Source organism: Amblyraja radiata, chromosome 19 (assembly GCF_010909765.2).
Source record: "Amblyraja radiata isolate CabotCenter1 chromosome 19, sAmbRad1.1.pri, whole genome shotgun sequence".
Taxonomy (NCBI): Eukaryota; Metazoa; Chordata; class Chondrichthyes; order Rajiformes; family Rajidae; genus Amblyraja; species Amblyraja radiata.
The window spans coordinates 33,249,117-33,269,174 of NC_045974.1; the positions used below are offsets into that span (position 1 = coordinate 33,249,117).

Consider the following 20,058-nt stretch of genomic DNA (forward strand, 5'->3'; position numbering starts at 1 on the left):
AATATTAATTCAATCTACTCAGCAGATCTCAATGTATTAATATTTTTATAGCATAATCTAGTCTCATCCTAAACCCCCTTATATTTCCCCTGAAATTATACTGTAGGTCTATCTGTCCCACTTCCAAAATTACTCAGCAATCCTGGAGGTTCAAACTAATCCCCTTCTTTTTCTCATCAGGATCAACTGTCTTCTGAAGTAGATTTTTCCTGTATCTCCAACTTTATCTTCAAATGTCATCCTCAACATCAAAAACAGCACACAAAATTGCTTCTGATTAATATGTCCAACTAGCTGCTCCCTTTGTCGATAAACAGGGAACCTCAGGTAAAATGGCTGCTTAGAAAAATGAAACTCTAGTGCCATGCTTTGGACATCAAAGTTGCCACATAAATACCTGACAAAGATATCCCCAGCAAAATGATCTTGAATAAATACCTCACTTAATGACATTATTATTATCAAAACCAATATCATCATCATCAGGAATTATTAGAAATTCAATCGAGCCTCACAAAATGCGTAATGAAACATGGTTGAAAATGAGGTACTTGCTGGGAGTTATACCATTTTTTGTTCCTTTGTCTTCGATGCACCTGACGCTAAACATGGCTAGTGGGAACTAATAGCACACAATGCTTGGCCACCATTTCCTGGATTTTAAATAGGATGAACATGGCCAATGCTGTTCTCAGTCCACGTAGATAACAACAGACATGCAGAACATCTATCAAGTCTTCTTCTACAATGTTTTAAGGAGTCCTAAGATAGGCTTACCAATCCAGTTTAGGTAAGTTCCCACTAGGGTGGAAGAAGGACACCACCGCTCAGTCCACCTAGGCCGACGCAAGCTTCCGGTTGCTAAACACTTTAACTCCCCCTCCCATTCGCATACTGACCTTTGTTCAGGGCCTCCTCCACTGTCAGAATGAGGCCCAACACAAATTGGAGGAATAGCACCTCATATTTCGCTTGTAGACAAAAATGCTGGAGAAACTCAGCGGGTGAGGCAGCATATTTCGCTTGGGCATCTTACAACTCAGCGGTAAGAATACTGATTTCTCTAACTTCAACTAACCCTTGCTTTTTCTCTCTCTCTATCCCTCCCCCACCCTAGTTATCTGACTTTCACTGCCCTTCTGATTAATGTTACAGATTTGATGCCTCCTTGTCACCTTCCCCTCAGCTAACAATGAACCATTCTACATTGCCTTATCATAGTCTGCTTTGATCTGTCGTTTTCACACCTTACTCTTCCATATCTCTAGATTTCATCTCCCCCGACTCTCACGTTGAAGGGTCTTGACCCGAAGTGTCACCCATTCCTTCTCTCCAGAGATGCTGCTTGTCCTGCTGAGTCACTCCAGCATTTTGTGTCTATCTTCTCACTAAGGTGGGTACTTTGCCACTCTCCTTCAAGCCCACCTTCCCAGAGCAACTGTCACCATATCACGATCCTTGTCCAACCTACCTCACCACCGGCTTACGAGCCTAAACTGCCACCCACTTCAACCGCTGCTGACCAATCCTACCCCACAAATAATCATTCCATGCCAACCATCAATCATGCCCCACCTTCACCAACCTCAGACCACCGTTATCCACTTAATGACTGCCAATCCCATTATCTCCCCAACAATCACCAAGCAAGCACCATACAAATAACTGCTGAACCCATCTTCTCCACCAAGGCTACAAATACCACTTCCTCAACTACTGATCCCAAAACAAACCCCTCCTCCCATGATCATCATTCTATCCCATATCGCTACTAATCATACCACACCCAACCAATCCTTACTCTTATTCATCATCAGCAGCATAACAATAGCCCATCCCACTCATGGATTACTGACTTATTTTCCCAAAGTCTTAGGCCTCTCTCACTCAGCACCCCTTGTAGAAAATCGTGGTCTAGGCTCTGCCCTTACCAGGTCTTCCAGGCAATCTGAGCTCCGGCAGAGCATACAACAAAAAATGCTTTTCATTATGCACAAGCTTCTCAATGATACATGTAATGAGTCGAGTCAAACACATATCAAGATACAACACATGTTTATTAAATCTACTTACAGCATCGATCTGCAGGACATCACAGTTCCTAACAGCTACTCATACTGAATGGTGTAGGCAAGCTCTTGTTAATATAAAATGCATATTAGGCGGAGCAACTACTAACAAGCACTACGATTGGCTAGTAGGAAATAACCAATCTATAATACATATTACCATTGTCTCATGCACTACAAATTTAATAGCAATAATCCCCAGAATTAAATGTTCATTCAAATCCCAACTTTCTCCTACCACCAGCCTTCACTGGGGACAATTTACAGTAGCCATTAATCTGACCTCTCAGCACACCTTTGGCATGTGGGAGGAAACTGGAGCACCTGGGGAATTTCAAGCAAGAACCAGCAAAGTCTCACAGCATCCAAGGTCAGGATCGAACCCTGGTCTTTGGAGCAGCCTCACAGTAATATTGATATACAAATATGCAAGTTATTTAAAATGGCAGAGAAAAATGTAGGTCACACTATATACAAAAGGTATTATTTTTTCTGCAGTGTCCAGCATTCTCTACTCCTGTTTCACATTTGATTTATCTTTTTATTTTGGATACGTTTTACACATACTTTGTTTCAATTCCCTTGAGAATAATTTGAGTTCTCATTACTAGTGATATTCCCACTTAATTTTGCATCGTTAACAAATGTGGAAATGTTATGTTTGGTTCTTAAAACCAGTCAATCGATGAAACAGACTGTGGATAACTGAGTATAGGCATTGATCCTGGGGATCCTCCATTAGTCACAGCCTGCCAAACTGTTTATTCCTGTTGTTTTTGATTTCCGATGCCTGGAAAAGAAGTTGGCGATAATGTTCACAGGTACCTACTACCATCATGCTTTGGGAGATGCTGTTGAAGGATCTGCGGCAAGTTGATGTAGCATATCTTGCAGATCATACCACTGCAATCATGGTGTTGCAATAATGAACATTTCAGATACTGTATTTTACACAAGTCATGCAAACTTGTGCATTGCTGAAACTGCTCTTATCTAGGAAAATAAGCCTTTTACCACCACATTCCTAGATCATACAATGCTTACATTCACAAACATTTTATTTGTATTTGGAAGTTTCCCTAAATATGCCAAGAAAAATGGAATTACCTTCTCCTTCAGGTTCAAATGGTCCTCACCAAATTCAGAAGCCAACTCTATCAACAATTCTGATCCAGGACAATTCTGAACAGGATTATCAGCATCTGCCAAAATATAAAGACGATTCTAAGCACGTAATTAACTGTATTAAAATGGGTAATTTAAAACTATTGAAATTACTAAAGGAAACACAGATTTTGAAGTGTTAAATACAGCACTCAGTAAAAATCTATGGGACTTGTTTACACAATGAGAGATGATACAAAAAGAAACTGCTTTATTATTACATCAATTAGTTACAAAGTAAACTGACAAACTCAAATGTCCACTGTATTCCTACAACCTATACATACTGATGTGTTTCAGTTAAAACTGAAAGACTCAAAATGGGCACATTTAAATATAATTTAAATAAACCTTTATATCACAAAATTGACCAATTAAAGTTATCCAACAATAACAGCTTATGTTCAATTAGAGAATAATTATTTTGTAGTTCAACATCAATGCAGAATGTTTTTTAAATGAATGGCTCATTTCTGATAGCTGAAACTTGCAGCATTTTAATTAGAAACTTCATACATTTACAGTAAGTTATTTTCTCTACAGTATTTTCTATCCATTGGTTATGAATAGACAGCAATCCAGAATGTTACCAGCCTTGCAGCTACCAGAGAATGTAAATAAAGGAAAACGCTTCAAAAAATATGAAAAATGATTAAAATGTAGTAATTTTCAGTCATCCTTACACAGCCTTGAAGCTTGATAAATAAGTATTTACATTAAAGTATTAATGTATTTCTTCCTATATAGTTCTTAAAAGCATTTGAATGTAAACAAATGTTTTAAGTGAAGCTATAAAATATTTCTCCTGGTCGAAAAGTAAAATTGGTTTATTAATAGCGTGATTTTTTAAATCATACAATGCTTCAACCCCACACAGTCCGTTACTGTGATTTGAAGACGCATTCAAATTTAACTCATTGTGGATTCTGCGCCTGCAACCACCCCTCCCCCACCCGCACCTCTTTCACGTGCCCCAACCTCTTTCCAGGTTTCCATTAGGCCTCCAACATCCATATCTTCACATCCACCCTTAATTGGGTCTCAAATCAGTGGCTCTCACTCCCTTTCATTATTCAATTTAGCACTACAGCCCCATGACCATAGAAGCCCTCAGCACACTGCCCAGTGCAGTCACAGTTATACAGTATGGAAATATGCGCTTTGGTCCAACTCATCTATGTCGACCAAGCTAGTTCCATGCCTGCACCTGGCGCATATGCTTCCAAACCTTCCCAATTCATGTACCTGTCCAAGTGTATTTTAAATGTTGTAACTGTACCCAACTCTACCACTTTCTCTGGCAGCTTGTTCCATGCATGCACATCCTCTGTGAAAATGTTGCCTGTCATTCATCTTTCCCATTTTACATCATTCCTCTCTCAGCTTAATCCAATGCATACTAGATTTAGACTTCTCTACCCTGAGGAAAAGACAGCGGCTGTTCACCTTATCTATGCTCCTTATCTATCTTCTTCTATCTATCTTCTATCTGGTCTGATCTTGACCGCTTTTGGCTCGCTGTGGTGTGATTTCCGAGAGAACGCCGCCACCTACGGCCGTCATTTTTGGCCACCTCGTTCAGAGCCCCCTCCGCCTTCCGGGACCAGAAGATTTGTCCCATTGATGAAAAATCAGAGAGATATTAATGTTTTTTAAAAATTCCCCATTCTCTCTGCTGCCCCCGCTGGCGGCAGGGGGGAGGGACTATAAAACCCGGAAGTGTAGTCCCTCACTCAGTCTCTGCCAGACCCAGGAAGCGAGAGGATCACGGCTCTCTGAGCTGCGAATAACACTGAACGCACGTCTACTCCACGGTGAGTCCCCTCGATGCGGCTGTAAGGTGGCTGCTCGCCAATTGTTTGCCTCACCTTTTTAACAAGTTTGTGTTCAAAAATGAATTTTGGTTGTCGGGTGGCTGCTGCCCAATTGTTTGCCTCGCCTTTTTAACAAGTTTGTGTTCACAAAATGAATTTTGGTTGTCGGGTGGCTGCTGCCCAATTGTTTGCCTCGCCTTTTTAACAAGTTTGTGTTCACAAAATGAATTTTGGTTGTCGGGTGGCTGCTGCCCAATTGTTTGCCTCGACTTTTATAAAAGTTTGTGTTCACAAAATGAATTTTGGTTGTCGGGTGTCTGCTGCCCAATTGTTTGCCTCGCCTTTTAAAAAAGTCTGTGTTCACAAAATGAATTTTGGTTGTCAGGTGGCTTGGCTTTTAAAATCATTGCAACAGTTGGCTGCCAGCCCAAGAATCCATTCGGCCCACAATGTCTATACTAGCCCTCTGGAAACCAGTACCTTCGGCCCGCAACACCCATACTAGCGCAACAGAAAGCCCCCCCCACTGGAGAGCAATATTGGAATTGGTGGAGAGGTGGAATATTGCGTTGGTGACCAGCCCTCCCGTGCGATGCTGGGACCCAACGGGTCCCACTTAGTCTAGTGATTTTATATAATTCTATAAGGTAACTCTCATCCTCTTATACTCTGGGGTAAAAAGACTCAGTCTATCCAACTTCTCCTTACAGCTCAAACTTTCCAGAACTGGCAACATTCTTGTAAATCTTTTGCACCCTTTCCAATCTAATGGCATCCTTCCTGTTACGGCATCCAAAACTGCAGGCAGCACTCCAATCGTGGCCTTTCCAACAGCTGTAACACGATGTCCCAACTCCTGTACTCAATAAATGACACAAAGTGTTGGAGTAACTCAGCGAGTGAGGTAGTATCTATAGAGAACATGAAAAGGTAACGTTCAAGGTCAGGACCCTTCTTCAGACCTGACTCGAAGCGTCAACCATCCAAATGATCCACGGATGCTACCTGAGCCACCGTGTTACATCAGCACTTAAGTGTCTGTTTTTTTTAAACCAGCAACTGCAGTTCCATGTTTCTCCAGTACTCAATACCCTGACTGATGAAGGCTAGCATTCCAAACACCTTCTTTACCACTCTGTCCACATGTCACCACCTTCATGGAACAATGTAATTGCACCCCTCGGTCTCTCTGTTCTACAACACTCCCTAGGTCCTTACAATACTGCATCCATCCTGCACTGGTTTGTCCTACCAAAATGAAACACCTCCCATTTATCTGAATTAACCTCAGCCATTCTTCAGCCCATTGGCCCAGTTGATCAACATCCTGTTATAATCATAGATAACCTTCTTCACTGCCCAATGTGCCACCAATTTTAGTGTCATCTATAAAGTTATTAACCATGCCAATTACATTCACATCAAATTTATTATTATAAATGTCAAACAATGCACCCTGGTGGTACACCATTGCTATAGGCCTCCAGTCAGAATATCACAGATGACATATATTTGCAGGATAATATTTTGAACACATCTTCTTACTCCTCAAACTGTAATAATAGCAATTTTGTCAATGTCCTTGGTAGAATACCACTTTTTTACACAGGGTAATTCCACTTTCAAATTATCAAATTATTGAAATACATGTGAGCAGATCTGACAAGCATGTATAAATGTACTTACACTTGGGTTGCTCTAAATCCTGGAGGATCAGTTTTTCCAGAGCTCCATCTCTTTGTTTCATTTGTTCCAAGTAGCAAATGACAGATGTGGGTAAGTCATCTACTTCCTAAAACACAAATAACTCCTGATATCAAATTGCATTATTGTCATCTATAAAATAATTAATAAATATACATCATAAATATAATAAATCATAAAAATATGTAATACTAAAATGCATAGTTAAAACTCTGCATCTAATTTGTACTATCAATCATCAAATACATTGTAGTTATGTGAGAACTACGAACTATTTTTAAATTTGTTCAAATCATTCACTTCTTACTGACAATATGTTTTAGGATGTAGTTAAACTAGTGCTTCATTTTATCTCACGTGTTATAGTGGGGACTCGTAGGAGTCCAGCCCAAAACTAAACGGACACAAGTTGTGTGCATGAGACGTGTTTTACTCTGTACGATACAGCTCCCTACTACTCAAATGTTGCCCGACCTTAAATACCCGTGACCTGCGCCTCCCACATCGAGACACCTAACTCCTCCTTCCAGAACCGAGGGTTTGCTCTGCCCGTGGCCTACCACCAGGTGCCGCCACAGCGTTTTTAAAAACCTCCACGTTTACATATTTGCAATTTTCTCACATGTGCAATGATTGTTATTGTTATCGCCTGACCAATTCAATAGACAATAGACAATAGGTGCAGGAGTAGGCCAATCGGCCCCTCGAGCTAGCACCGCCATTCAATGTGATCATGGCTGATCATCCACAATCAGTATCCCATTCCTGCCTTCTCCCCATATCCCCTGACTCCACTATCTTTAAGAGCCCTATCTAGCTCTCTCTTGAAAGTATCCAGAGAACCGGCCTCCACCGCCCTCTGAGGCAGAGAATTCCACAGACTCACAACTCTCTGTGTGAAAAAGTGTTTCCTCATCTCCGTTCTAAATGGCTTACCCCTTATTTTTAAACGGTGGCCCCTGGTTCTGGACCCCCAACATTGGGAACATGTTTCCTGCCTCTAGAGTGTCCAAACCCTTAACAATCCTATATGTTTCAATAAGATCCCCTCTTATCCTTCTAAATTCCAGAGTATACAAGCCCAGCCGCTCCATTCTCTCAGCATATGACAGTCCCGCCATCCCGGGAATTTTTGCACCCTTAGTGTAAGAGAGTGTAAAGGGCCTGTCCCATTTGGACGACCTAATCCACGAGTTTAGAAGACCCTAGACAAGTTGAAAAAAATGTCAAGGTCGTGTTGACTCAAGGGCAAACTCGGCAGAGGTCGCCAATTAGGTTGTGAAAGTGGGACAGGGGCTTAAGAGAGACCCGACCCTCTTACACCTGTGTCTTCTTAGAGATAGATTATTAAATCTGCCACAAAGAATGAAATTGACAGAAATACTTTCAACTAAAAGAAACAGCAAAAACATTATAGGCCTGTGCAACAATACACAGTAATGAATACAAAGATTGCATTTTGTTCATTAAACATTATTAAATCAAATAGGCCAAAAACAGATTTCTGAATGGGCAAATATTGAAAAGACATGTCAACTCATGGTTATATCTGCATACAACAGTTTCAGATCATAATCACTTTATGAAACATACATCAAAAGGTTTTAAATGTTTTATCCTTTCAATATATTTAAATGCAATTTTATAACAATATCAAGAGCTCACAGAATCTGATTCAATGTGTATATCTTCTTCCAAATCCTCTTCCTCGGATTCTTCTATTTCTTCTGGGGAAATCCAAATATTGCTTAATTCAGCCAAAATGGCTTCTTCAAGCAGTTTGTCTTCATCCATTATTTCCTATTAAAATCATACACTTCAGTGTTTGAACATCAATTATATGGCCTGATACAGTAATTCAATGCACAGAAATAGAAGAGGCTACAGGGAGGGCTGCCCCATCATTGAAAGCATCTGCGAGGTGCTGTCTCAAGAAGGCAACATCTGACATCAAGGACCCCGATCATCTGGACCATGTCCTTTTCTCACTGCTGCCGTTGGACAGGAGGAACACAAACCTGAGGTTCCACCCCATAGGTTACAGAACAGCAATTTTTCAACAACCATCAACTTCTTGAGCCAAATCTATTGCAGCAAAAGAACACGACAGACCATCCCTTGCACTATCATGGACTTGTATTCTAATGGTGTTTGTAATAATGTTTTTTTTTGCAGTCCTTTTCCTTTTACTGTCTTGTAGTGTGCATTTCATGTACAATCAATGTATAATCTATGTTTGTGTGTGTTGTCTGGGACTATGTGCTTGTGATGCTGCTGCATGCAAGTGTTTCATTGTACATGTACCTTGCCACTGACAAGAAACTCCACTTGAGTTTAGGGGCAGTACGGTGGTAGGGCTGGTAAAGCTGCTGCCTCACAGCCCCAGAGACCCGGGTTTAATCCTGACCTTGGGTGCTGTCTGTGTGGAATTTGCACGTTCTCCCCGTGACCATGTAGGTTTCAACCAGGATGCTCCAGTTTCCTCCCGCATCCCAAAGATGTGCTGGTTTGTACATCTATTGCCTAACTGCCTCTATAAAATTGACCCTCATGTGTAGGGAGTGGATGCAAAAGTGAGAAAGCTTAGAACTGGTGTGAATGGCTGATTGGTGGTCGATGTGGAACCCAGTGGTCTGAAGGGCTTTTTCCCATATTGTATCTCTAAACTTGTCTAGATCATTTTACAACAAAGAAAATGAAAAATTACCACATGGTGTAACAGCAGTACATTGATAATCACAGGGAACCTTGGCATATCTTCATGACGAGACCATATTTACAACCTCGTTTTAATAATGAAAACTTAAATAAAGGTTCACATATATTTCCAGACATTGAAAGCTGAAAAGAAACTGGGTACTTCTGAAATAATCTAGTAAAATATTGCAGTATTTTAGTCTAGTAAAAACCCTGCAAACTGAAAGAAACATATAAAATAATATTTCAGAAAGTACGGTTATGATCATGAATTTCTATGATACAGGTGCACAACCTTTTATCCGAAGATCCAAATAACGAAAACCTCCGAATAGCGGACATTTTTTCGGTCCTTGAAGAAAGGTCCTTGAAAACGTTCACCGAGGGCGGCCCGCAGAGGTGACAGCGGAACCTCCGGTCGGTCCTCGAAGAAAGGGGAACTAAATCCCCATTCATAAAAGAGAAGGTGAGGGTATATTGCGCGGGAGGGTTAATAATTGACAATATGCTGCTGCCTGCCCGCTGAGTTAAAAAGTTCCCACGGTAGACTCACGATACACAGTGTATCGTGAGTCTTGCGTGGGAACTTTTTAACTCAGCGGGCAGGCAGCAGCAGATTGTCGCTCCCTTAAGTTTCACCTCACCTACACCCCTCTGCTTCCCAGCCATGTGTGTGACCCCTTCCCTCCCCTCTCCAGCTCCCCGCTCATTGCACCGGCGCGGGGGCTTTGCACTGTCTTCACGTCGGCGATACCAGCAGGTCAGTGCCAGTCACCGGAGACGTCAGGACCAACGGGACACCGACCCCCAGGCCCACTGCAAGCACGGAGATCCCAGAGACCCACAGCCAGCAGCAGCCCAGCCCCGTTCCAACTCCAGAGGAAAACTGCAAACTGGCCGGAGACGTCAGGACCACCAGAAGCCGTTCCCCGAGCTGCGCCCCCTCATCGGGACACCGACCCCCAGGCCCACTGCAAGCACGGAGATCCCAGAGACCCACAGCCAACAGCAGCCCAGCCCAGCCCCGTTACAACCAAAGATCTTTGGTTCCAACTACAGTGGAACCTGGGTTGCGAATGACGGGGCGCAGCTCGGGGCGTCGTAGGGGCCCATCGGGGAGCGGGTTCCTGTTGGTCCTGACGTCTCCGGCCACCTGCCATCCTCCGGGAACTGTACCGCCCTTGCAGGAGAGTGGGGTTGTTTGCAGTTGCAGAGGGAGGGGGCAAGGGCGGTACAGTTCCCAGTCTCAGCTCCAGTCCAGGGGGGTGGCCGGAGACGTCTGGACCAACGGGACACCGACCCCCAGGCCCACTGCAAGCACGGAGATCCCAGAGACCCACAGCCAGCAGCAACTCCAGCCCAGCCCCGCTCCAACTCCAGAGGAACACGTAGGGGCAGAAGCTGATGGTGTGCAAGGTACGTCTTGTTCTTGGGGTGGCGGATGAGGGGGCGCAGCTCGGGCTGTGGGCAAACTGCCACTTGTCGCCGTAGCGGCCCATCGGGGAGCGGATTCCTCTGGAGTTGGAGGGGGAGGGGGGTATTGTGCTGTTTGATCGCCCCCTGCTATCCCAGGGACAGGGAGACACAGCGGCTTTTTAGACTGGTGGGCAATCACTTCCAAAGTTCTGCCCACACAGTCAGTACACCTCTCCTACACTGCATTTCATACAAACATTTATTCTGCAAGAAAAAACTACATTGAAGACTCAAACTTGCGACCGAGTAACTGCCAGGATCGAGGCGCAAACTCGCGACCTAGCTCGGGGATTCAAGAATCCCCGAGCTAGACCGCCTAAGGGCATGTAGCCCCGCTAGGGTGACATGAGTGCGAGAGGTGATTCAATGCTGCGGGCACATTTACAAATACAGGAATTCATTCAACACACTGCATTTCATACAGACATTTATTCTGCAAGAAAAAACGACATTGAAGACTCAAACTCGCGACCGAGTAACTGCCGGGATCAAGGCGCAAACTCGCGACCTTGCGGATATGAGCCGAGCACTCTACCACTGAGCCAGCCATTAAAATCTACGCTAAAAATGTTCCATTCCGAAGGCCGACAAATTCTGAATTACGAAAAGTGTCTGGTCCCAAGGCTTTCGGATAAAAGGTTGTACACCTGTAATCAGAAATTCAGAGCAAAGCTGAACTTGTGACAGGATCTGTGTTTGGTGCTGAGAAGAGAAATCACTAAATAGTAGCCCGCAAAGGCAGAAAAGCGGTGGCTGAAGAAATGTTGACACTGGTGAAAAGGTGAAGAGAATCAAAAGTGGATCAGGCAATTAGGAAATATTTTTGGAGAATAAGAAAACATCATTGAAACTAAACAGATATTTTGTCCGCTTTGGAGGAAGACAAAAGTCCTCTCAGAAACAGTAAATGAGGTGCAGACTAAATACATAATAGTTTGTGAAAAGGCAGTGGGAAAATTAGGCACTGAGTGCAGATACGTGACCAATATCCCAATGTTTTGAAAGAGGTGATGATGGAGAAAGTAGGCACATTGTTTATTCCAAAATTACACAGATCCAGGAATGGCTCTCAGACTTCAAATAAGCACATGTAAGCACACTATGCAAAAAAAAAGGAAAGGAGAGACCATGGAACTAACATAACATCTAGCCCAAGGGTTCCCAACCTGGGGTAAATTTCACCGACCCAGGGGGTAAATTTGTTGATTCTGGATTTGTACATATTTTTTCACATTGACTGACTGTATTTGGTTCTGGTATACCATTAGTTATAAGTAAAATAACATTGTTATGTGCTATTAAAGTTGGCAGGAGTAAACGGGACGAAAAACGTTGGGAACCCCTGATCTAGCTTGACATCGGCAGTGGAGAAGATGTCAGAATTTATTCTGACGAAAATTGAAATCAGGCCTTCAGAAGCGAAAGGACTGGCCAGAGCCAACCCGAATTTGTGAAATGAAAATATTTTCTAAAAATATTCTGAAATATTTTGAAATTGCCACTATTAGAATTGTGGATGTGTTTATTTAGGATTTTCAGATGGCGTTCATCAGGTGCCACACAATAAATGAGACACCTTAACTAATGGGGAAACACACAGCATGGTGCAGTGGCCCAAGCTGTTTACATACTCCATTTGGATATTACACTTTGTGCCCCTCATCCAAGTTTACTGATGGGCCAATTAATTAGTGGAAAGAAACATGAATAAAGGTATAATTCAGATAAAATGTTATTTTGCTTTTGCTCCAACAACGAGCATAAAGAACATATTTTGCTCTAGACTGCAGCATTTGCGGCTCCTCGTGCTCTAAGGGACATCGGTACTTGTTTAATCCAAAAATGCTGCAACCCTTGCCAAACAACTAACAAATGCAATCTAATCACTAAAAAATTAGCAAACTCTTGCCAGGAAGTAACATCAGTCTAGATAGCTACATGTTGGCAGAGTTTAGAGATTTCAGAAATTCATAGACCATGATCTCCCCAACGATTCCCACTCTTAACATTCCTGGCAGTAAATGCTAAAGCCCTTACTAATGATTTTCTGCATTTACTGGAATTGCAGCATGATATACTACAGAAAGAAGACACCATTAAATACATGCACTTTTTTTATTCTTTAACAAAAACCCCAGAAATTATAAGAAGCAGACCACCTGGACCCACAGGTCAGCTCCATCGTTCAGTTTCATGACGGCTGATCTATGCTGCCCTCAGTTCTGTATCTGTACCAGTTCCCCACAACCCTCAATTGCTTGATCTTTCACATATTTCATTATCTCCACATTAATTAATCCGATGATCTGCCCTCCACTTCCTTCGGCGGCAGAGAAATCCTGACATTAAAATACTCTGAGAGAGTAATTTGTACACACTTCAGTTTTAAATGATCAGGCCCTTATTATGTCCCCTTGTCTGTGATTTTCCCACTCATGAAAACACTTCAACATCTATCTTGTCAAGCCACCATTTAATTTTATATATGTTTGAATAAGGCACCCACCCCATTCTTCTAAATTCCAAGGAATACATATCTCACTCTAAGGAATATAGACCTACAGCAAGCAAGCTAGACCACTTCACATCTCTGTCAGCCCTATCTAAGTAGTTTGTCAGGTCATTTCAAAAGGAAATCTTGTGATGATCAGTGGTGTATGTCTGAAACGACACACTGGCAGGAGCGTCCGCAAAAATTTAAACTGGATCACCTTTCAGCAGCAATTTAAACATCCACATATGCATGTATAAGTAATTCTCACAGCATCGGCCCATGTCCTTCCCAAGTCCCTCCAGCACTACTCGTCCCTTCAAGTAGAACATAGAATAGTACATCACAGGAACAGACCTTTCAGTCTGAACATGTCTGTGCTAAACTTGATACTAACATACACTAATCTCATCTGCTTGCACTTGATCTATACCACACCATTCCCTACATATCCATGTGCTTATCTAAAAGCCTTTTAAATGCCACTATCATATCTGCCGCCAATACCACCCTTGGTAGCGCATTCCAGGTACCCACCGCTCTGTAAATATCTGCCCCACACATTACCTTTGAACGTTACCCTTATTTGAGTCTATAGTCTTTGAGAATTCCACCATGGGGAAAACAAAGGTTCCGACTGTCTATCATATCTAAGCTTCTCATAACTATACTTCTATCATACTTCAACCTTCGATGCTCCAGAGAAAAGAATCCAAATCTGTTCAACCTCTCCTTGTAGCTAATACCCCTTAATCCTAGCAGCAGTCTGGTAAATGATTTCAACATACACCAGATAGATAGATAGATAGATATAATTTAATTGCCACACAACCAAGGTCGGTGGAATTTGGGTTGCCAGCAGCGGTACAGTAATAAAGAACACAACCACAGCTCAGATCAAAGATAGATAGTCTCTAAATAACAAGGTAAATATACAATGAAGAGAGCTTATAGGAGTGCAGCCCATTCCACTTCCTCAAATAAGATGTCCGACTTGCGATCTTATCCAGTGCAATTTTTGCTTTTGTCAGGGTGCAGCCATCTATGGAGGATGTTTTAGCACTTCTCGCGGCCGACCCCTCTCAGACCCTCAAATAAGATGCCTGACTTGCTGTTTCCAGCAATTTTTGTTTTGTCAGATTTGCACCTTCAGGATGTTTTAATCCCTCTCCCGTCCTCCTCTCCCATTCCTCCTCACCCCCTTCCCCTCCCCTCTCCTTTCTCCTCACCCCTTTTCCTCTTCCTCGTTTCGCTCCCTCCCCCTCTCCCTCTCTCTATCCCCTCATTCTACCCCCTCTCTCTTTCCTTCTTCCTCTTCTCCCTATCCCTCTCTCCCCCCTCCTACCCTCTCCCCCCCCCCCCCCAGCACCCATTCTCTCCCTCCCTACCCCCCTACTCTCTCTCCCTCCCCCCTCTCCTTTCGCCCCCTCTCTCTCTCCCTCTCCCTCCCCCGTTCACCTGGTCTCCGCCGCGTCCATTCACCTCAGGCCCGTCACCATGGCAGCGACGCCGCCGGGCGGGAGCGCGCCCAGGGCATCGTGCTCGCGTCCCCGCCCTGCCTCCCGTGCATGCGCCGCCGCAGCTCAGCGAGCTCCTTGTTGCAATGAACTAACTGTCAATGTACAGATGGACAACAATGTGCTGCAGCAACTCAGGCTGCATCTTTGGAGAGAAGGAATGGCTGACATTTCTGGTCCAGACAGAGAGACACACAAAGTGCTGCAGTAACTTCAGCGGGCCAGGTAAGATAACTTACAGAATTGGTTGAAATTGCCCCCAAATTTTCTACAAACTCTTTACATGACAGGGAGTGGACAATTGTTTCTCAACATTGACCTATGCCATGGGTTGCAGAGCCACTCGATGATCCAAAAGGGAAATTACCTTGTGGTTTGATGGTTGAGAGCAGTGAGAAAAGCAAAGTGACAAAACTAGGGAATGTATTAAAAGACAAGCAAGTCTCAACCATTAGGAGAATATTGAAATAAAAAGAGAAAATGCTTAACAAGCCTAACAGCATTTGTAGTGAGAGAAATTGTACACCATTTCAAACTGATGAACTTTAATCCTGATGAAACATTAATTTGTTCTCTCTCCACAGACTCTGCCTGACCTGTTGAATATTTTCACCATTTTCTATTTACCAGCATCTGTTCTAGGAGACCATTGTCAGACCAGTGAGGTAGACACACACATGGTACTTTGAATATTGAGCAGAGAAGTGTTTATTTGGAGAATTAAGAAATTAGCATCTTTAGGTCCTTTTAGAAACATAGAAACATAGAAATTAGGTGCAGGAGTAGGCCATTCGGCCCTTCGAGCCTGCACCGCCATTCAATATGATCATGGCTGATCATCCAACTCAGTATCCCGTACCTGCCTTCTCTCCATACCCTCTGATCCCCTTAGCCACAAGGGCCACATCTAACTCCCTCTTAAATATAGCCAATGAACTGGCCTCGACTACCCTCTGTGGCAGGGAGTTCCAGAGATTCACCACTCTCTGTGTGAAAAAAGTTCTTCTCATCTCGGTTTTAAAGGATTTCCCCCTTATCCTTAAGCTGTGACCCCTTGTCCTGGACTTCCCCAACATCGGGAGCAATCTTCCTGCATCTAGCCTGTCCAACCCCTTAAGAATTTTGTAAGTTTCTATAAGATCCCCTCTCAATCTCCTAAATTCTAGAGAGTATAAACCAAGTCTATCCAGTCTTTCTTCATAAGACAGTCCTGACATCCCAGGAATCAGTCTGGTGAACCTTCTCTGCACTCCCTCTATGGCAATAATGTCCTTCCTCAGATTTGGAGACCAAAACTGTACGCAATACTCCAGGTGTGGTCTCACCAAGACCCTGTACAACTGCAGTAGAACCTCCCTGTTCCTATACTCAAATCCTTTTGCTATGAAAGCTAACATACCATTCGCTTTCTTCACTGCCTGCTGCACCTGCATGCCCACTTTCAATGACTGGTGTACCATGACACCCAGGTCTCGCTGCATCTCCCCTTTTCCTAGTCGACCACCATTTAGATAATAGTCTGCTTTCCTGTTTTTGCCACCAAAATGGATAACCTCACATTTATCCACATTATACTGCATCTGCCAAACATTTGCCCACTCACCCAGCCTATCCAAGTCACCTTGCAGTCTCCTAGCATCCTCCTCACAGCTAACACTGCCCCCCAGCTTAGTGTCATCCGCAAACTTGGAGATATTGCCTTCAATTCCCTCATCCAGATCATTAATATATATTGTAAATAGCTGGGGTCCCAGCACTGAGCCTTGCGGTACCCCACTAGTCACTGCCTGCCATTGTGAAAAGGACCCGTTTACTCCTACTCTTTGCTTCCTGTTTGCCAGCCAGTTCTCTATCCACATCAATACTGAACCCCCAATGCCGTGTGCTTTAAGTTTGTAAACTAATCTCTTATGTGGGACCTTGTCGAAAGCCTTCTGGAAGTCCAGATACACCACATCCACTGGTTCTCCCCTATCCACGCTACTAGTTACATCCTCGAAAAATTCTATAAGATTCGTCAGACATGATTTACCTTTTGTAAATCCATGCTGACTTTGTCCAATGATTTCACCACTTTCCAAATGCGCTGCTATCCCATCTTTAATAACTGACTCTAGCAGTTTCCCCACTACCGATGTTAGACTAACTGGTCTGTAATTCCCCGTTTTCTCTCTCCCTCCCTTCTTAAAAAGTGGGGTTACGTTTGCTACCCGCCAATCCTCAGGAACTACTCCAGAATCTAAAGAGTTTTGAAAGATTATTACTAATGCATCCACTATTTCTGGAGCTACTTCCTTAAGTACTCTGGGATGCAGCCTATCTGGCCCTGGGGATTTATCGGCCTTTAATCCATTCAATTTACCCAACACCACTTCCCGGCTAACCTGGATTTCACTCAATTCCTCCAACTCCTTTGACCCGCGGTCCCCTGCTATTTCCGGCAGATTATTTATGTCTTCCTTAGTGAAGACGGAACCAAAGTAGTTATTCAATTGGTCCGCCATATCCTTGTTCCCCATGATCAACTCACCCGTTTCTGACTGCAAAGGACCTACATTTGTTTTAACTAATCTCTTCTTTTCACATATCTATAAAAACTTTTGCAGTCAGTTTTTATGTTCCCTGCCAGTTTTCTTTCATAATCTATTTTTCCTTTCCTAATTAAGCCCTTTGTCCTCCTCTGCTGGTCTCTGAATTTCTCCCAGTCCTCCGGTATGCTGCTTTTTCTGGCTAATTTGTACGCATCATCCTTCGCTTTGATACTATCCCTGATTTCCCTTGTTATCCACGGATGCACTACCTTCCCTGATTTATTCTTTTGCCAAACTGGGATGAACAATTTTTGTAGTTCATCCATGCAGTCTTTAAATGTCTTCCATTGCATATCCACCGTCAACCCTTTTAGAATTAATTGCCAGTCAATCTTGGCCAATTCACGTCTCATACCCTCAAAGTTACCTTTCTTTAAGTTCAGAACCATTGTTTCTGAATTAACAATGTCACTCTCCATCCTAATGAAGAACTCAGCCATATTATGGTCACTCTTGCCCAAGGGGGCACGTACAACAAGACTGCTAACTAACCCTTCCTCATTACTCAATACCCAGTCTAAAATAGCCTGCTCTCTCGTTGGTTCCTCTACATGTTGATTTAGATAACTATCCCGCATACATTCCAAGAAATCCTCTTCCTCAGCACCCCTGCCAATTTGATTCACCCAATCTATATGTAGATTGAAGTCACCCATTATAACGGTTTTGCCTTTGTCGCACGCATTTCTAATTTCCTGTTTATATTATATATGAATAATAATAATAATAATAATGGCAAATAATTGAGAGCATTCCTATTACAAATATCCTTGACGGATGGCAAACATTCAATTAACAATAGTGGCTGGAATGACAATGCATCAAAAATCATAACACATGACACACGGTATATGGTTCTTAGAGAGGTATGCAAAGTAAATACAGTGCCCTCCATAATGTCTGGGATAAAGACCAATCACTTATTTATTGGCTTCTGTACTCCACAATTTGAGATACATACCTCAAATTGTGGAGTACAGAGGCAAATAAATAAATGATTAGAAAAAAATCACGTGGTTAAAGTGCACATTGTCAGATTTTATTAAAGGTCATTTTTACGCATTTTGGTATCACAATGTAAAAATTACAGCTGTGCTTATACATAGTCACCCCCCCCCCCCCCCCATCCCACCATTTCCTCCTTAATGCGAGAGCTTTCAGCACCTAGTCTTTCCTCCAGTCTTTCCATCACCTTTGGAAACTGTTATTGCTGTTTATCAACATGAGGACCAAAGTTGTGCCAATGAAAGTTAAAGAAGCCATTATGATACTAAGAAACACAAATAAAACTGTTAGAGACATCAGCCGAACCTTAATTCTTACCACAATTAACTGTTTGGAACATCATTAAGAAGAAAGAGAGCACTGGTGAGCTTACTAATCGCAAAGGGACTGACAGACCAAGGAAGACCTCCACAACTGATGACAGAAGAATTCTCTCTATAATAAAGAGAAACCCCCAAACACCTGTCCGACAGATCAGAAACACTTCAGGAGTCAGGTGTGGATTTGTCAATGAGCACTGTCCGCAGCAGACTTCATGAACAGAAATACAGAGGCTACACTGCAAGATGCAAACCACTGGTTAGCCACAAAAATAGGATGGCCGGGTTACAGTTTGCCAATATATACTTAAAAGAGCAAGCACAGTTCTGGAAAAAGGTATTGTGGACAGATGAGACGAAGATTAACTTATATCAGAGTGATGGAAAGAGCAAAGTATCGAGGAGAGAAGGAAGTGCCTAAGATCCAAAGCATACCACATCATCTGTTAAACACGGTGGTGGGGGTGTTATGGCCTGGGACTGTATGGCTGCTGAAGGTACTGGTTCACTTATCTTCATTGATGATACAACTGCTGATGATAGTAGCATAATGAATTCTGAAATGTATAGACACATCCTATCTGCTCAAGTTCAAACAAATGCCTCAAAACACATTGGCCGGTGATTCATTCTGCAGCAAGACAATGATCCCAAACACTGCTAAAGCAACAAAGGAGTTTTTCAAAGTAAAAAAAATGGTCAATTCTTGAGTGGCCAAGTCAATCACCCGATCTGAACCCAATTGAGCATGCCATTTATATGCTGAAGAGAAAACTTGCTCTATGGATCTGTCTTCACTAAGGAGGACACAAACAATCTTCCTGTCACCAAAGGATCTGGGGTGACAGAGGAACTGAAGGAAATCCACATTAGGCAGGAAATGGTGTTGGATAGACTGATGGGACTGAAGGCTGATAAATCCCCAGGGCCAGATGGTCTGTATCCCAGGGTACTTAAGGAAGTGGCTCTAGAAATCGTGGATGCATTGGTGATAATTTTCCAATGTTCTATAGACTCAGGATCAGTTCCTGTGGATTGGAGGGTAGCAAATGTGATCCCACGTTTTAAGAAAGGCGGGAGAGAGAAAATGGGGAATTATAGATCAGTTAGCCTGACATCGGTGGTGGGAAGATGCTGGAGTCAATTATAATCCACATTTGGATAGCAGTAACAGGATCGGTCCGAGCTAGCATGGATTTACGAAGGGAAA

The 20,058-nt window shown here is 42.9% G+C and overlaps 1 protein-coding gene across 3 annotated transcripts in view; it reads right to left on the reverse strand.

The window, feature by feature from the left end:
• lrriq1 (leucine rich repeats and IQ motif containing 1) overlaps positions 1–14,964 on the reverse strand; it is a 164,188-nt gene extending 149,224 nt beyond the window's left edge. Inside the window, exons 1-4 of one of the 3 annotated variants that reach the window (XM_033038198.1) lie at positions 14,898–14,964; positions 8,417–8,551; positions 6,734–6,839; positions 3,177–3,271 (exon numbers count right to left, since the gene is read on the reverse strand). In XM_033038198.1, coding sequence (XP_032894089.1) covers positions 3,177–3,271; positions 6,734–6,839; positions 8,417–8,545 — 330 coding nt within the window. In that variant the 5' untranslated portion in view covers positions 8,546–8,551; positions 14,898–14,964. Of the gene's footprint in view, positions 1–3,176; positions 3,272–6,733; positions 6,840–8,416; positions 8,552–14,873 lie in introns of all 3 variants that reach the window. The other 2 variants (XM_033038197.1, XM_033038199.1) reach the window with 2 other exon arrangements.
• Positions 14,965–20,058: the final 5,094 nt, after the last annotated feature.